This window comes from Ipomoea triloba, chromosome 2 (assembly GCF_003576645.1).
Source record: "Ipomoea triloba cultivar NCNSP0323 chromosome 2, ASM357664v1".
In the NCBI taxonomy this organism is placed as follows: Eukaryota; Viridiplantae; Streptophyta; class Magnoliopsida; order Solanales; family Convolvulaceae; genus Ipomoea; species Ipomoea triloba.
The window spans coordinates 10,074,447-10,095,131 of record NC_044917.1 but is presented as its reverse complement, the minus strand read 5'-3'; the positions used below and the strand labels follow the sequence as shown (position 1 = coordinate 10,095,131).

The 20,685-nt window shown below is 33.6% G+C and overlaps 1 protein-coding gene across 1 annotated transcript; it reads left to right on the top strand.

Moving 5' to 3' along the window:
* The first annotated feature begins 6,281 nt into the window (after positions 1 to 6,281).
* On the top strand, positions 6,282 to 7,441 carry LOC116007551. The gene has a single exon (XM_031248265.1). It carries the CDS (start codon positions 6,295 to 6,297, stop codon positions 7,270 to 7,272), a length of 978 nt encoding a protein of 325 aa, XP_031104125.1. The 5' UTR covers positions 6,282 to 6,294; the 3' UTR covers positions 7,273 to 7,441.
* The last annotated feature ends 13,244 nt before the right edge of the window (positions 7,442 to 20,685 follow it).

The following is a 20,685-nucleotide window of genomic DNA, read 5'->3' as shown; positions in this document are numbered from 1 at the left end:
GACAAACACCAGGTGAACTCGACGTGGACCGAACAGGCTTGTGATTGGACCCACCCCTAAACCGGAAGCTTGAATGCCACCACTATCGCAACTCCGGGTGAACACAACGTGGACCATACAAGCTTGGACACACAAGGTAAAGAAGACAAACTCCAAATGGGGTACACAAATTCTTTACCAACGAAAGAGAAGCATGCTCCAAATGACAATGAGCATCAAAACTGAGAAACAACACCAAAACACATGTAAAGCAAGACTTCATCCTTCTAGAGGTCAAGAACGTATAGACCCCCAGACGCAAGCTGATCACCAATCATCCACTTCGTCATAAGATCCCGAGACAACAGCAACACATTTATACTCAATCATACCCACCAACACAGATCACAAAACACACAAAAAAGGGAGTCTGAAGGGGTACGAAACAATCTGATCGTAGAACAAAAATCAATGGTTCAAGCTAAGGCCACATGCGCCAGCTTGTGAGAGAAGGGCGATAGACGGCGCCAGCGCGTGAGCCTCACGCGCTGGTTGTAATGGGCTCAAAATCTATCGGCGAGGTCGACGGATGGCGGCGCTTCTCCCAAGGTGGACGATGATGACAACAAAAGCGAAAAAAAATCCTTTATCGTAATGGCTCAGATACCATGTTATGAAAGTAAAGAGATGATTGCTGAATATGCCGTCTTATTTTATGATATTGAAAAGAGAATGCAAAGCGTTATAAATAGGTGCTAGAAGACTATGAATAGGAAACAAGTTTCCATAAACTTACCTACCTAAAACCCTAAGACTCCCTAATCTATATAAATTCCATATATTAAATATATATTCCATAACAGTCTAGTAGATATAAAAGTCGAAAAAACAAAATTTTGTAATATTTATGAAAATGACCTCGCTCATTTTAAAAATTTATAATATTTATGAAAATAACCCCGCTCATTTTTTACTTGATTTTTCATCTATCAAATCTTACATATCAATGATTTAAATTTGTCTACAAATTTTCACCTAAGAGTGATTCTCATATGATTAAGGTTCTCCCCATCCTTTTCTAATTATTATAGTAGGTACAATATATAATTCTTTGCCATTGTAAATTGTCATCCTATACATAGGGTACCTATGTCATAATTTTCAAAGGAAAAAATTTGCATATTTTATCCTTGAATTGTATATATTTAGTCATTTTTGTATCTGGGTGCATATCTACTTTTGTAAATACATAATGCTTAATTTTATTATATATTACGCTTTTGTCAGCCATTGTCTTAAACCGGGCTATTATATTTTAACCCTTCATGGCAACTAATATCTTGGAGACATCTAAAAATTAAATAGAAAAGAGAATGCACGCACTCTAAACTTGTACGTTATTTGATTGATTTAATATGCAGTCATGGATGTATTCATTTTGCACAATAATGACTATAATGACTATCATGGAATTTGTGAAGCGTTCCGTTGGCAAGTTGACAGTAGGGCCAAGTTTCGTCGTCACTTGATTGGATCTTATCATGGCGCGCGTCTTCATTAACTAATGCTTCTACATCCTTCCATCTTGCAACCTTAATTTTTTTTTTTTTTAATAAACCAAGTTTTCGACTTTGCTGAATTATATCTTGAATATTATGATATGATTTTAGACTCACAAAAAGGTAAATTGAACTAATTTAGTTTTAAAATTTAACACCAGACTATATATAGAGAGAGATAAACTCAAACCTAAACTCTCAATGTTCGTGATAGGAATTCAATCTCACCCTATAGCCGTAAACAGGTCTTAAATTCATAAATGTTGTTATGAGGTTTGGGCCACATTTTCGTGTGTGTTAGTTTGTTTGTCAATTTCTTCCTTAAAATGATCAACAGGTATTAATCTTGATGTATTTCTAATCTAGGCTTCTGTTTAATTTCATATTAATTTCGTCTTTAAATATAAGAAAAAATTGATATCAACTTTATGACTTTTGATTAAAACACGTTTGAACTTTATGTACAAGTGTGACCAATTTAATTTAAAAATTTACTTGTATCCTAAAGATTTAAAAAAAAAAAAATTAAAATCAAAGACTCTAATCCTAAAGTATGTTGGAATAATAATCCCGATCCTTAAAGAGAGTGTTGACTGGCCGACACAGACACTCGACTAAGTTGACCCACTTCCTCAGAGGAGGCATGCAATAACACAACTAGGGATGATAATGTGTTGGAGAGTGCTACATTCATCACCCGACCCACCTTATATTTTCTCTATCCACCCTCACCCCAACCCGGATCGGGTGAACTTTTTCAAAACCCACCCCACCCCACCGGATGCGAGTGCCCACTATGGGTATGCACTACTTATCATCTTATTAATTTTTTTAAATAATATTTAAATTATTTTCATATTATTAATAAAATTCATTAGTTATACTAAAACATAGAATAATAAAAATATTTAAATATAATAATTAAATTGTTAATTTTTAAAAATAAACTTAGTAGTTTAGATATAAAAATACTAAAAAGTTACCTGAAACTATAGAAATTTTTAGAAACAACTATATACTAGTACTTCTTTTATTATTATATATACACACACACATATATGGTGGGTCGGGTGGAGTTTTAGACGAATTTTGTACATAGAACTCGAATCCAACCTGACTCATCGCAAGTTTACTTTTTAAAGACCCACCCGACGAACCACCCACTATCACCCAAAAAAACCTGACCCATGTGGGGTGGATTTGGGTGGATATCCACGAGGTGGATTGAAATGGTCATCCCTAACACAACTGCCAAGATCAACCTGCTCGTTAACATGTTTGTAGGGGATAATGTCAAAAAAGATGAAGTGAGCTGAAAGGAACCCATAATAGGGGAACGATCTTTTGAATCTCTTTCCAAGCTAAGGAGAGTGAGTAGAGGAGATGAAGAACCCTCAAAGTTGAGGAGAGTGAGTAGAGGAGGAGGAAGTAACAGCAGTATTGTGTCAATTATGTCAAGCCCTCCAAGGACGATTATTGAGGAAATTCTTGAGATAGGGGAAACAATTGGCAAGCATAGAGCATCTTCTTTCAGAGTTGGAGAGACAATGAAGGTATCAACATAAGAAGAAATAATTTAGAATTTGGTAAGAGAGATTGTCAAAGACTAGGGTATTCCCACCCTTTGACAGGTTATTGAGGCTGAGTAGCAAGAGATACTTTACCAAGCCATAGTCAGATTCAAAGAATTCTGGCCTCCACACTTTCAACAGTGGATGCATCGACAGTAATAAGCCAAAGGTATTTGAAGCTTTCAAGAAAGGTGGACTGGATGAAGCCTTCAAGTTGTGTGGAACTGAACAATAATTTTGGGAAGAATTTTACTATTCATCGATTCAATTTACAAAATACAAGAAGAGATATATTTATAAGGATACAAAGAGTCATAGTCAAGTCAAGACTGATAAAAGGTAGATTTACAATAATATAGAAATAAGGAGAAGGAATTCTAGTGTAACTAGAATACAAAGTTCTAATACGCCCCCTCAAGCTTAAGATTTTCTAGAGAGAACACTGAGTTTGTCCCTTAGATCATTGAACCTTACTGTGGTTATTAGCTTTAGTGAAGATGTCTGTCAGTTGGTCTTTTTAGAGATATATATATAGTTTACTTGTAGTTCTTTTGATGCTACTTTGTCACGAACAAAATGATAGCCTATTTCAACATGTTTGGTTTGAGCATGAAACACATGAATTGCACACAAATAGGTAGCACCAAGGTTGTTGCAGATTTGACACTTTGGAATGTAATCACGACCATGTCCACGACCCCTTCCTCCTCTATTGCCACGACCACGTCCTCGAGGTTGATTAGCAGCACATTTCAATTGTGAGGCAGTGGATGGCCCCCGTTAGACAACAAGCGTTGATGGTGGTTTCTTGGGAGCAGTCAAAGAAATGTCATCCGTGTAGATGAACTAATGCGCGCTGAGATAGTTGTTGAGTTGATCAATCGTCACAGGTTTCATGGTGGTCAATGAGGAGACTATTGCATGGTACTCAAGGCGGATGCCTTTGAACATATATAAATTATGTTCATCCAAACCAATTAGTCGACTAGCTTCAGTGAGAAATCCAATTAAAACCTTGATTTTGCAAAGATACACACACGTGGTGGAATCTCCTTGGTGCAAAGATTGCAGCTAGCTAAGGAGGCTTAGATATCGTGCCCAAGAGAAGGACCCAAATGCGGTTTCAATAACCTACCATAAAGCTCAAGATGTGGTATGTCCCACTGTAACATACATAACCTCATTGGACATAGACGAGATGAGCATGAACAAGATAGAAGAATCTTCATAGACCCAATTTTTTTGCCGCAAGATTGGCTACAATAGAACACTCATCCAAAGGCTTAACAAACAAAGCCAGACACGGTAATGTGTCATCAACGTATCCATTGAGATTTTGACCACAAAGAAAGGGAACAAGTTGAGTTTTCCAGAATAGGTAGTTATGAAGTAAGTTTAATGGAGATAAAATGATGGGATACTTGTAGGCTATTAATTGGGGTTGGGGTTCGAGAGGCAAATCTGAGATGGTGCGAAACAAGGAGGCTGTGATGGCAGCAGTGGTGTTAGCAGGGTTTGCAGCCATAGATTGTTTGATATACTAATACCATATGAGAACAATAATTATGTGAAAAATTTTACTATATTATTGATCATCCAATTTACAAAATACATGAAGAGATGTATTTTAATTGCACTAGACCTGATATTACTTTCTTAGTGAATTCGCTTGATACGTTTAGTGTTTTTCCTACTAAAAGACATTGGAATGGCGTAAACATATCCTTAAACATCTCCAAGGTACAAAAGACCTTGGTCTTTATTTTGAGAGTAATCAAGACATTACATTGACATGTTGCTTATATGTTGGCTATATGTTTGATCCCCATATGTTAAATCTCAAGACTAGTTATGTACAACTATATCTTGGAGGTCTGTTAAACAGACCCTAGTTGTTACCTTGTCTAATCACTCCAAGATGATTGCTTTATATGAAGTTTTAAGAGAATGTGTATGGTTGAGGTCATTGATACACCTTGTTCATAGCTCGTGTGGTATAGGGAGTAGAGACGATACCCCTACTATCTTGTATGAGGACAATGCGTCATATGTTGCATAGATGAGTAGTGAGTATTTTAAGGGAGATTTTACATAAAGCATTGCACATAAGTTCTTTTACCTAGATGAACTTCAAAAAGAGTAGTAAAATCCTTGTTGAGAAAGTTCGCTCTAGTAACAATCTGGCAAATTTGTTTATTAAGTTTTGGCCTACATCCACTTTTGAGAAACATGTTCACAAAAGTGAGATTCGCAAGCTCGGAAGGTTGTTGTCTTTAGGGGTGAGATAATGCAAGCTTGAAGGCGTATGCGCTGAGGGCTTATGGTTGATTTTTCCCTTAGTTAATGTTTTTTTTTTCCTCTGAATTTTTCTTAGGCTAAAATCTTTAATGAAACAACCGATGTAACACATGATTTCACATACATCGTGTACTCTTTTCTTCGACTATATTTTTCTAATTGAATTTTTATATCAAGGTTTTAACCATTTCTCGTTGAATTTTCTAATAAGATTTTTAACGAGGCACGAGTGTGATAAGATAATAACGTATTATAAATATTCATTTATGACCATTATCCCATCATCTTTTGCTTTGAACGTTGTTAGCGAAACAATTATTGATTTGTATATATACATATAAAGCAATGATGAATAAAAATAATTTTTGGAGTTCCTGTATTCTCAATTTTCTTCCATTTCACCTTCCTCTCTCTACTCTTCGTACTATTCTTGCATAGAATTACGTTAGAATCATCTCGAAAGATTAAGCTAAAGAAGGCCAATTTACAACAAATATCACAATAATTGATAATTAAAAGTAAAATTTGTACCAAAAAAAAAAAACTAAAATTGATATTTAGTCTAGTTGTTAGGTAATGGACCCGGGTCCACCTTAGTAGATTATGTTCACAATTTTAAAATTCTATATTCACTATTATAACATAATTTTTGAATCTATATAACAAAATTATGGATATCGAGTTCAAAAATTGTGAATCTTGTTCCTATTTACTCCGTACGGTATCGAAAGTCCACACATTAAACAAATTATGGTATAACAAGGCTTGGAGGCCCATGGAAAATTTGCATTGAACGACACGGTCCAACGATCCATTGGCCCATTGAAATGAACGAATTAAGCAACTTCAAGTGACTACCAGTCTATACCACATCTTGAACCAATGCCATGAATTTATCAATCCACCATGGCCCCGTTTTCCCCTTCTTCCCCACCCGACTCGCTTCTCCATCTCCGATCATCCCCACCTTCAAACCCTACCCGAATTCAACGCCCAGCTTCAAATCCTGCAAAACCCAAACCCCAAATCCCAAATCGCAAGAAGAAGACGACGGCATCCCATTCGACGACGTGAAAATCTTGGCCAAATACAAATCCCGCCACAACTACATCCGGGTCCTCGAGGTCTCCCGAACCGCCGACCACCCCTTGGCCGGCTCCCGGCTCCTCCTCCTCGACGCGCCGGGGAACATCCACAGCATCTCCTATCTCCTCAAGTCCACCACCGCCGCCTACTACGACGTCCTCGCCACTCTCCCCCCCGTTCTACCGCCCGGACCCGTCGGACTCCTCGGGTTCGGAGCCGGGTCATCCGCCCGCCTCATCCTCGAATCCTACCCGTCCGCCGTCCTCCACGGCTGGGAGCTCGACCCGTCCGTCATCTCCGTCGCCAAAACCTACTTCAATCTCGACAAGCTACAAAACAAACACCCAGACCGCCTCTACGTCCACGTCGGCAACGCGCTAAACGCGCAGATCCGAGACGGGTTCTCCGGCCTGCTAGTAGATCTGTTCAGCAAAGGGTGCGTGATTCCCGAGCTGCAGAGCGCGGAGACGTGGAAGAATCTGAAGCGGAAGCTCCGGAAGGGCGGGGCGATAATGGCGAACGTGGGAGGGAGCTGCGTGGAGCCGGAGGATATTAGGAGAGACGGTGGGGAGATAATGGAAGAGACGCTAAAGGCTATGCATGGGGCTTTTCCGGAATCTCTGTTCGTGATGAGCCTTGGGAATAGCAGAGTTGAGGATAGCACGCTAGCCTTTGCGGGTAAATTGCCAGATTTGGAGAAATGGAAGAGGGCATTGCCTCCGCCATTGAAGATGTATGCTGATATGTGGAGACCTTATAGGGGGAGAGTTAGCAGATAACTTGAAAATGAAAAGGAATTAGCCAATTGCAGTTCTAAATTTACCTGTGTATTCCATCGTCGTTACAGTCAAGTCTGTTTATCAATATATAAATATAATACTTCTCTGCTAGAAAATGTAATATTAATACTAAATCATAAATAAAATTTCCATTACTTATAAAAGAAAATAACATAATACTTTTGATCATCATAGACTCTAGGTGCTAGTCGAGCCCCTATGGTTGGGGGTAACTAGGCAAAATAGTAGATATGTAAGTATATGTCATATATTATATTATATATATATATAATTAATAAGGGCAACTGGCCCGAGTTAACTCGTCTAATTATGCCGAGTTAGGCAAGTTAACTCGGTCTAGTCGGCCGGGTTAGACACTAGGCAGCCGCTTAGGCAACAATTTGGCTCAATCTAGGCAGTCAATTTTTGCAACAATGCTTTTGATGAAAATGTACTATTTTTACATCAAAATGTAAAATTATTATATTTTTCATATAAGTAATAAAAATTTTATTCATGATTTAATATTACATAGAATTCAAAAATTATGAATACAGAGTTCTAAAATTATGAACATGGATCTGAGGTCCAACTTGTAATGGACCCGGGTCCGTAGCATAATTTGGCGCATGGAAATCTAAGTATCTAACAAGGCTTATAAGTGCGTTGGATTAGACAAGGTTCGGTTTGGTTTGCGCTTACGTTAAGCGGACCTACCTTAAAGGCTTGGGCTTTGGTTTGAATCAGGTTTGTTATAGAGGGCCGCCTATAAACAACAAAATTTGAGATGTAAAATAAATGGATGGGATGGATGTAATGTTTATTAATTGAAGAATGCAAATGAGATTTTTTTTAAAGGTGTTAATGGAACTGATAATGAAACATTAAACATATGAGTACAAGTGATCAAGTTTTACTTGTGCGTCGTTTGGTTATGTCAACGATTTCATAGTGTTCTATTTTACACATGATTGATATTCTTCGGACAATAAATTATTGTCACTATAAATTTCTCATCTTCTCAATTTTTTTTGAAATTTATTATTCTCATTCATTGATAATGTCCTAGTGATAGCTCTTTAATCAATCACTATATTATGGATCAAGGTCCACTTTTGAAAGGAGACAGACTTTAGTCCAAAACGATATTATTTTGTAATTCACATAGGTTGTTATGCCGTGGACCCATGTCCACCTTGCAAAGTGGACCTGGGTCTACATTCACATACAATATACTCTACATTCACATACACTATATTCTACATTCACACTTGAGAACTCCACATTCACACATTACAAGGCTACGTACAAGTTGCTAGAACTTCTTAACTCTATTACAGATTCACACATGCATAACTCTACATTCATGATTTCTATACTCCATATTCACAATTTGAAACCTCCACATTCACACATTTCTGGGCAACTCTACATTAACACAATCATAAATCTACATTCACGATTTCTATACTCTACATTCACACTTTGAAACCTCTACATTCACACATTTTTGGACAACTTTATATTCAGCAATATGTTTACTAATTCTTTTTTTTAAAAAAAAAAAGAGACAAAAACGACGTAGTTTTGGACCCAGGTCCACCTTGCAAGGTGGACCTGGGTCCACAACATAATTTGCCGGTGTTTGGTAAGTGGTTTATCAGCTAAAATTTGATTGGTTTGACCTGTCAATAAGTTATTTTAAGTGTTTGGTAAATGACTTAGTGCTTTAACTTATTGGCCCAATTAGGAAAAAATTGACATGTTGAGATTATCAAGAATAATACAACTAATGTATTTATAGGCATTTATCCTTATACTATGAGCCCAACCCATTTTGCTCCACTCATATTCCTTATATGAGATAAACTCATATTCTTTATATGAGATAATTTTCTAATCTCTATATGAGACAAACTCAACATGAAACTCTACGAAGTGTAGTGTTTTGTATTTAGTTAGTCTATCTTGTGAGTTGGACTACTATCCGAGTGTTTTACTTTCTAGATGGTATGATTTGTCCCTTTTAAGATTTTGCAGATGTGAGTATGCAAAAAATTTCTAAGTCTAAAAATTGAAAAAGAATTGGAGACCTAATTTCCTAGTATATTTGGTATCATAAAATTAAAATCTATTGCAAATGATTCCGAACAATGCAATTTCATCCTTTTTGATGATACAAAAACATATATATACTCTCATTATATGATTGATTCGAATTTCGAACTAACTTGTCAATTTGACATTTTCATTAAATGTTCAACGCATAAATTTGAGTTTGACATATAAAAAAATTCTAGGAAATAACTTAACAATAAATTAAAGCATAAATTTAAATCAACTTCCACTAATAAACATGTTACAATTTTTCAGTACACGAAGTTCAATAAAGAATAACCTTTCCATCACAATTACAAATAAATAAATAAATAAATAAATAAAATTCATAAGGCTATTACAAAATATTTTACCTTCTCTCCTTAGCTTTCTCGTCTTCTTTTCAAATCCCATCTAATTCTTCATTAATATAAGAGCTCATCCCTTGTGTGTTTTCATGAACAAATCTCCTGTAGGGCTCGATCATTTTCATAATGAGATAATTCTCAAAAGTTCATAAATGTCCTAACCATCCAACACCCCCAACTTTCACCAAGTTATACACTCATCAATTTTTCTCCCATTAGCAAGGGCGATATTATTATTATTATTATTATTATTATTATACAATAATATAATTATATAAATATTTAAAATCTAAATAAATCTAAGATTTTAATATAGAATATTAATATTGGACATCAATTTTTGAACATCACGCATAGAAAATGCTAATAAAATACTCCGTATAATATAAGACTTCTAGAATCGAAGTAGCAATTTCTTACATGCAACTACATTTTTTCCCGGAATTATTGTAGGATTTGTAAACACTTTCATTCATTAGAATCTATAAATAAAGAGCGAATCTCTAAGTTAGAGTAAACTATAGTTTGTTTATGTTTGTGATAATTGAATGATGTGCGTATTCTACTGCACTTATAATTAATTAATTTGTAGATTTTGTGATAAATGAATAATGTATTCTAAATTAACGGAGATAACTCCAAGTTAAGTTGGTCGGACAATTGTCTTAATAATCACAAAAATTTAAGTTTGACTCATAATGAATAGAGCATGATTATTGTTCCTATAATTATGAGTTCGATTCGATTCTCATGATTCTCTTGTCACTCAAAAAAAAATCAGTATTAAAATTACGAATTTATTTATTCATATATTATATTCAATATAACACACGAACGTGTAATTGATAGTAACAAATGGCTGGTGACATCGTATGATGGAGGTAGGAATTACTTTTTTCAGATCAGACTTCATTATTGGTGTACTTCGTACTTTCTATATTCAAAGTTTTGTAGACTAAATGATTTCATTTGCAAATTACCAAACAAGAAATATTCACAAAAATGGCTTAATTTTGGTTCCCTCTTTCTTTAGTTTTCTTTAATGAACAATTTATTAATCTAATGCAAGCTATCATTGATATTGTCGATGGTATATATAAATAAAAAGTGGGGACTGATCTAATCCATTAATTTGGGTAGATCAAAGGTTAAGGGTTATTGAAAAATAATGAAAAGAATGTGGGATTCATTTTATAAATATTGTAAATTTAAAAGTTTGCAATAATTATAAAATTATCATTTTTTTTTACTAAAGCCGTGACCATTGATTAACTCTTATGGGTGTCTAAGACCCGTCTTCACTTTTTACCAGACAACTCTATTTTCCTTTGATCATGCTTATATATATAATGCTTTGAGTGGTGAAGGAAGCTTGCAATCATTACTCAATATTAGTTGATCACGTGATAAACCTCGTTCATGAGTAATAGGTCGCAAACCATACAAGAGATAAAATAAACCCCACCCCTTTGATATCGATGATATATTTTAATCTTACATTTTTTTTGTACCCAGGATTTTCACTATCGAACACAGTGATTAATCCCCTCGTTAAATTGTAGGCACTTCTTTGGATGGGATAGCTGGCCTGCAGTTTTAAGGTTGCTCCAAACCAAAAAACCATTCACCTTTGATTAAGGATGAATGAGTCCATTGCCACTCAACCACACCCCAGGTTATTTTTAATCTTACGTTAGGTCCGTTAGTATAGGGGAAGAATGAAGGCCTTAAAAGAGTTAAACTGATGAAGAAAGGCCTGGATTATGTGGATTGGAAATGTGAGACTAATTTTAGTAAAATCGCGTCTTTGCTTATTAAGGAGTATACTACGGTAGTGTGTGTCGCAAATTATATGAATTGTGGATCGCGCATCAAAACGACGCCGTTTTAATTAATAAAACAGACAGATGAAACCACTCCCATTCCGCGCCATTCACTTTCAGTTCATATACACTACAGTTACATTTCAGCACAACTGCAGTTACATTTCAACACAACTGCAGTTACATTTCAACACAACTGCAGTTACATTTCGATATAACTACAGTTTCATTCGATAATGTAAAAAACAAATGTGAAACTATTATTCAGTATCAGTTCATATACACTGCAGTTACATTTCAACACAACTACAGTTACATTTCGATATAACTACAGTTTCATTCGATAATATAAAAATAAATATAATGCACTATCTTTTGAGATGACCTGTAGTATCAATGGTCACGGTCCACGGTATAACGACTGAGAATGTGTGTGTTTGAAGCTAGATAGCTAAGAGCCTAAGAGGCTGTTTTTCATGAACGTAACACTAATCCACTTAGTAGAGGGGAAGAATGAAGCATGTGAGTAGTAGTCGGGGATTAGTGATTAGTCATGGTATTGCATCATACATAGTAGTACGTAGTTGATAAAACCTAAAAAAAGTGTTCTCTGGAAATCCCTAAAAAGGAAATGGTCAGCTAGATGTATTAAGATTGGAGGACACTATGACTATGACACCCATGTTACATAATATAATGCTCCTACCTATGTGCAAACCTAGTGAACGTGAACTGTCTAATGTTCATACTTCGCATGTAGACTTTTCAGCAACCTACTCTTTTTTTCTTTTTTCTTTTTCTCCTTTTATCTTAATTATGGGAGACCCTTGCTTAGACGACCTAAGTTATAGAAATTTTGATATTAGTGAACCCAATTTGCTAGCCCTAACAAAAACGAAGGCCGGCAACGGGTTACTATAGAAATGGATTGTTTAATTGTGTGCCAATTCCTTAATTTTCCAGCTCTGGACTTCTCTTATGCAGGTTGCGTTATTTACAATTGACGTAGTATGGCTAGGCACTTCAATTCATCAATGCCATATCATTTTATTCGAAGATCAGCGAATGTGTTTGCCCACACTCTGACTAGGCTAGGGCGGCAGATTCTTGGTCTAGTCACTTTGTTAGGCATTCTCTATTTCTCATTGTTTCTCGATTGCTTAATTATAATCTTGCGTTTTTTCTTCAAAAAAATTTGCTCGCCCTAATACTGTGGTCCAAAATAATAAGTCGAATTACTAATATCAAATCAGTAAGATTTTAACGATATAAAAGTAATATGAAATTTTTTTTTTAAAAAATATTATAATGAGAATATTATTGCTATAAAGAAGATCGAATATTGTACGTATATCGATCAGTAAGAAATGTCTTATTTATAGACAAAGAATTAGCCTCTATATCTACAATTATAACACATCCACTTGTTCCCTTAATGTAAATATCATTACAATACGATTAAGATGCATGTATCATTATATTATAATTTATAACTATAACTCTATCCAAACTTTCTTCAAATCCAATAAAAATGATATTATTGTCAATTATACTATGCCCATGACAAATGTCACGTTTGTCAACATATAAATTAAAGTTGTTCCTATAGGTCGAGTCCTTTGGCCCAGCTCACTTTTGAAACAAGTCAAGCCCGGTTATAATTATTGTGTATTCATGCATAATATATTTATAATATGTTTTCCTTGCATAGAAACTATAAAATAACCAATAATGACACATACAGTAAGAGATTCTAGCAGACCAATCCATAAAACTTCTGTAAAGTGAGTGAATTATTTCCCATATTCATTGGTAGTTTGGTAGTACTAAGTGATGAGGCAACAAGTTGCACTCATTATGCTTCAGCCATAAGGAATATAGGTTGGGGGACTGCGCTATATAAGCCTACGACCTAGTCTTTGTTTGTTCTCGTTCCATAACTCATCAATCATTTTACTCATTAAAAAATCCCTCCCATTTAATTTTCTTGTTATTATTATATTATTAATTATTATTATTATAAGAGCAAGGTCATTAGTAAACTTTTTAAGGATTTTTTCAATAAAAAAATTATAGGGTGGTTTTTATATTAATGGGAAGCATAATTCTTTTATGGGCTTACAAATTATAGTTTTTGTGGGTCCCACAGAAGAGAAATGAAGAAAAAGTTACGGCATATTTGTGCGTTCTCGCCGCAGGGATTATTGCTAACTTAAACACTAATATGATTTGTTTATTTTATTTAAATCATTGTAATCATTTTATTCATCACATCAAATCTACAATACATATAATAGTTAACATAACTCATCCGGGAGTAAAAGAGAGAATCAATTGACTTGATGAGATGCCATTTAATTGGGAGAAAGCTTTTCTCAAGATCATTCCACGCTCTTAGAACACTTAAAGACATTATCATGATTCATGAGTGTCTAAGAGGCATTATATCAAACACCTTAGTATTGACATAATATATACTTCTTTTTTCTCACAAGTGAAGTAAGGTTAATCAATCCCTTGAGTATAAATTAGGTAATCACTTCCTAATCGAAACTCAGCCATGTTGATTAACATCAACAAAGTTAAGTCTCATCTCCCTTACTCAACCAATTCAATGTCACATGCATATCAAAGAACCTAACCTACATCCCTATCTCCCTCCTAAGAGAATTACTCACACATGATTATGTAAGAAATGACAATAATTCAAGATGAAAATAACAATCCATAACAATCACAAAGAGGAAATCAAAATAGCAAGACAATAAACAAAAGTGCAATAAAACGAAATTGGAATTGACTTATCTATTATGAGATGAAATTGTAAATCCAAGTCTCCAATCCTTGATTTCAAAATGTAAATGAACATGAATCTAATTAGTGTTGGAATTTTTAGCTTAAAATGACATGTAAGTGAATATTTTGTGGTACAAATATATGTGGAGTTCACTTCTAATTTGGGTCGGGTCAAAGTGGATTCACACTCTTCGTAGTGAGACAAAGAAATTGATATATGGAATGGAATGCTCAAAATGGATAATGAGTGGATGAGAAATTGATTCTCAAAGTATACTCATTTGAGTTGGAAAGTAAGGTAGAAAGCCGTTGAATAAGCAATTTTCCCACATTGGTTTAGGAAGTGGATTTGCACTTCTATATATATATACAAGACCCTTTTAAAAGGAGGTTGAATTGTATAGCATAAAGGCTACGCGTGTGCACTGACACTTGCAGGTTGTTCGTGGGTAATTTAATTTTCTCCATATTCTGATCCGTAGAAATTAATTCCAATTTAATTTTCTCCATATTAAAGAACTTCTGTTCGTGGGTACTATTCTTCTTGATCGATCCGTAGAAATTAATTCCAAATTAAATTTGTAGGTCATGGGGGACATATCTGAATTTATTTCAGATGTTAATGTCATTATTAATGCTATTAAATCCTTCTTCCCCTATAAAAACAAGGTGTTGGGCATAATTGTTTACATGTTTTTGAGAACTTCAAAACACTTGCTTTTCTATGATCTCTTGCTCTCTCAAAATTGTTTTCCTACGAAAAGTTCCGCCAACAGTTCCGTAAAAAGACGGAGTGGTCGATCTTTGTTCTAGTTCCCCAGACTTTTTGTTTGAGCGCTCAAACATTAAGTCGTAATCCATTTTATCTTGTGAGACTAACGCTACAACGTTCCTAGTACCCTCGAGAGGTAGCAAATCGATTTTAAGGAAAGTGTGTGTTGCACACGAATCGGATTTCCTCCTTCTCTATTTGGTTTACAATCTCATATTATAAAACCCTTTCACGTTTTATTTATTTTTGTATAAATAAAATTTTAGTTTCATACCCAGTTTTGGTTGGATTAATTTTCTAAAAATTAAATCCTTTTGTGCTAGTTTCGTACTTAGTTTATGACACGAGGACAACATGGTCGTGTCCTTTTTTGGGGAGGCAACATTGCCGTGTCCCTCACTGGTTGGGTGGCACGACCATGTCCAAGGCGTGGCACGGTTGTGTCCTTTACTGTTTGGGCGACACAGGGCGACACTGCTATGTCGATCTCCAAGCAGAATGCTCTTCTTGGTATGTTGATGACAATGCATGGTGTTCATCCTGAGCACGAGTAGGAACATGTGAGGGTTCTGATACAATATGAGAACAATAATTCTAATAAGAATTTTATATTGATCAATTTAATGTATAAAATACAGGAAGAGAAGTATTTATAAGAGTACAAGGGTTAGTTTAGTCAGGTAATAAATGATAAAAGTAGATTGAGGAAGAAAGAATTCTAATGTTAATAGAATAAATAGTACCAATACCTAGATCACTCTCCAGGATAGAGATTGATATGATTAAAGTGTGTTATCAATTAATTGATTTTGTATTTGAAAACAAAAAGAAATCTGTAGTTCTGGCTAGATTCTTCATTAACATGGTCATTATCGGCCAAAAGGCCAATTACAAAAACAACTCTAATCAACGTTGACTAGCACATTGCACATGCAATGCTTTTTTCCTCTTTCCTTTCTTTTCCCCCCATCTCGCCGCAGGGATTATGGCTAACTTAAACACTAATGATTTCTTTATTTTAATTAAATCATAGTAATCATTTCATTCATCACAATCTACAATATATATAATATTATGTTCGACATAACGCCACCAAATCTTACCAGACACGAAATGACATTTTCAATGTCGGACGTATGCAGTTTACAAATGCATCTTGTGTATAAAATCATCTCATAGGCATATATCTTTAATTTATAGAAAAGTCTGTATTATTTGTCTGATTTTACTTTTCGAGTGAATGAAGTTTGAAGTAGATCAGTATTGTTACCCATAACTAGTCGTCTCAAATAAAATAAGTTAATAGACATTTCTTAAGTTAACTCTCACACCAACTTATCTTGGATGTTCCATAAATACACTTCAAATATCATATCAGGGGTTTTTAGAACTTATAGATCATAAATGTGGACTGGATTTAGTTACGCTCCTAATTTCGTGTAACACACATATACATCACCAGTAGAAATACTCAATACATAAAAGACAGGTAAAGGGAAATGTCCTTTAAAATTAAAGTTGCGTACGTGTGAGTTCAATTCACAGGCATTGATGGGCAGGGTTAATTAAGGAGGACATCACAAACATCCAACCTAAAACAAACAAAACGTCTGTCCCTGTCACTGATTCATCTCAAATCTCCAAAGGGGAGAAAAGGGAACATAGTAATCTATGGTGGGGGTGCTGTGAACAGTACAACACCATCCCTTCTTGTTTTCTTTTTTCTTTTCATTTTTTTTTGATGATCTCCCTGATGAGGTCTTCTACTCTTCTGCCATTTTCTTCTGTTCTTTGCTTCTTTTCCACGTCTTTATTCCTACAGAAACATCAGCGGAAACACTAACACAACATAAATTGATGTGTTGACAGAATAACTGTACTCATGAAGGACTTTTTGCACTTACAACGCTTGTTTATTCTTGAAATTAGATAGCTTTAATTTTGGTATCATCCCTTGCGTCATAATTTGTATACTACAATATAAAACCCTCTTTTATTTACATTTATAGGGGTGACTTTTGTAGATTTTTAAAAACTTTTAAAATGGTAGATTTTAATAAATTTTTATTGACTTTCATAGAGTCGTTCAAAATTTTTTAGAACTTTGTAAAACTCTATAAAAGTCTGTATAAAAAACTTGCATAAACTTTTATCAACTTTTTTATTTTAAAAAGTCTACAAAAGTCATTAAAATTCTAAATTGAATACATCCTTACAAACTTTCATAAGCAATTCATAACAATATTAAACACTAAAATTTATAGTTATAGAATTGTTCAAATAAAATATTTAAATATATAATTACTTTTTCTTGAGAAATTAATATTTTAAAAAATATAATTACTAGTTGCATAAAATAAAAAAAAAATTTAATAATATATATAAAAATCATATTTGATATACTGCTAGGTATCAAGCAAAGAGCTATTATTTGCAATAACAATATGGGACTGCTAACAACAACAAGGTGCTTCTCTTTGTAGCCTCAAATTGCTATTGCGAACAATAGTTCACTATTCGTAATAGCATGTTGTTAAAAAGAAGAAAAAAAAGAAAAAAAATATTACGAATAAACATATGAATATTATGAAACATATAGTAAAAGTTGACGGTGATAGATAAAAAAAATTTACTCTGTTCATGTATTTAGGAGAAAAAGTTTAGAAGTTAGGGATAAAAAGTTCATAGAAAAAAAATCAAAATATACAAGCAACAATGAAATAAAAATAATATTATTTTGAATTTTTAGAGGAAGATTGTAAAGTTTAGGAGAGAGAAAAAATTGGTAGAGTTTAGGTATGTAGAAAATATAGGATAATGAAGAAAAAATAATTTATTGAATTTAGGTATAAGGTTTATAAAGTTTAAAATTTTAGAGAAGAAGAAAAAAATAGAGTTTAAATAGAGAGAGAAAAAAAAAACCATCAAATGTTGGTAGAAAGAAAATTTTGAAATATTGGGATTGGGGGTTGGATTTCAACTATTTATATTTGAGAAGGAAAAGTATATAAAAGTCTACAGAAGTTCTAAAATTAAAAAGTCCTTACAAATTCATAACTTTTTGAATACCACATGACTTTTAAAGATTCTTTAAAAGTTTTAATTGAATACCACATGACTTTTAAAAACTCTTTAAAAATCTTGATTGAATACCGCATGACTTTTAAATACTCTCTAAAAGTTTAAATTGAATACCTCCCAACTTTTAAAGTCCATAAAGGTCTTTAAAATTCTATGAAAGTCATGATTGAATATAACCCCTTAGTATATGATATATTAGGACTCCATACACCAAATGAGATAGCAAAGAAATCCCTCCTGAGTTTTAAGGTAGACATACATCTTATTATGTTGGGAGATAGCAGGGTTGTCTTATTTACACTTTAAATTTTATCTTATTTGATTAAGATAACGATGAGAACAATAGTTCTCTTATTATTGATCAATCCATGATATGATGTTTGAAGTACAAGAAGATATATGTATTTATAAGGATACAAAGAGTTCTAATCAGGATCAGGGACGTATCCAGGAATTTGTTCCAGCGGAGGCGAAATATTAAAAAAAAATATTTAAAGAAATATAATCATAAATATTGTTGGATATAGGCGATAAATAAAACATATCAAAACTTTATAAAAATATTTATAACAAAATATGAAACATAATTAATTTGATAAATTAATTCAAATAGAAAACAAATTATAAATTACATATCTCATTATATATATATATATATATATATATATTAAAAAAATCATAAAATGTTTTTGTAGCAATAAGGGATTTGAACCTCATAAGGCCATAACCTTTCTTAGAACAAGAATACATCTACCAACTAGTCAACCTAACATCTTGTGCATATTAATCTATTATATACTATTATATATATAAATATATACCATAAAAAATCACTATAGAAGATTCCCATAAACAATTGTGCTTCCCATAGGATTTGAACACACGACCTTTGCTAAAGCAAAACATAATTCCACCATCTTGTCTAACTTATATTTTGTTTAATTCATCTGTTTTTATATATTTATATCTAAAATAGGTATATATATACATATATACATACAATGTATATATGGGGTGGGGGTGGGGTGAGTGGGGGCAGGTGCCCCCACTGCCCCCAGGGCAGCTCCGTCACTGGTAAGGATATAGGAATAATGGTAAATGGTAATATTCCTACTAATATATATAGAGAGGGCGAGAATAAATTCTAGTGTGCCTAGAATACAAAGTTATAGTACATATGTCCCCTCAAGTTTAAAGTTCTCTAGAAAGAACATTAAGCTTGTCCTTTAGACCATTTAGCTTTGATGTGGTTAGTGACTTGGTGAAGATGCCTATCAGTTGGTCTTTTTGTAGAGTTATAGTTTCCTTGTAGTTTCTTTGATGCTACTTTATTTGTCACTAACAAAGTAAAAGAATCTTGGCAGACCAAATTTTCGACAACATGCAGGATCGGCTAAAACAAAACACCCATCCAAGTGCAGCTACAACCATACAACGGAACACTCATCATGAAAGCAACTACAATGGAACACTCATCCAGAGCGCAGCTACAACAGAACACCCATTCAGAGCGCAGCTACAACAGAACACTCATCTGGAGTGCGACTACAACAGGAAACTCATCTAGAGCCGTAATAAATGAAGTCGAACATAGAAACATGCCTTCAATGTATATCCACTGAGATTTTGACCATGGAGAAAGGGAACAAGTTAAGTATTCCATAACATATAATTTGAGGAAGTATGTTTAATAGTGATAAAGTGATGGGCTGCTTGTAGTGTGTTTATTGGGGCTGTTGTTAGATATACAATATCGAAGATGATGCAAGAAGAGGAAGTGGTGTCACCGGCTGGCGACGACAGTGGGATTTTTTCTTTCTTTCTTAGTAGGGTTTGTAGCTATGGATCGCTTGAGCTACTAGTAGCAGGTGAGAACAATAGTTCTGGGAGTAATCTTATTATTGATCAATCTATGATGTTTGAAGTACTGATTTAAATTATGATGGTGGTGAATCAACAATGAAACAAGTCATCAAATTATTTTTATTTAAATTCAATGTCAACATTATGAAAGGGTTACCTGATGGAAACCTAGGGAAAATGCTAAGTGAACATAATTTTAAAAGTAAATGTCGTCAATTAGATCTTATTTTAGAACAAGTGATTAATTGAGCACTTGCGAATAGTAGATTGAGCTATTTGACACATCTATCAATAAATTTTAATTTTAATTTTTCATATTTATAGAAAAAAATTAATAATATGATTAAAATTTTCAATTTTCAATTTATGCATATGTCTAGTAGTTAAATTTTGTTTTAAAATATACGTTGCAAAATTTATCAATTAAAAATTATAGTTAAAAATTTTAATTTATTATTTGTTAAAATTAAATTTAAATGTGTTAATCGTTAACACATTACAAGTACGAATAAATTGACAAATTAAAATTTTTATCATTATTATTAATTTTTTATCAATATAAATTAAAAGTTCTTATGTTTAAGTTTATTTTGATTTTATGAAACTTTTTTTA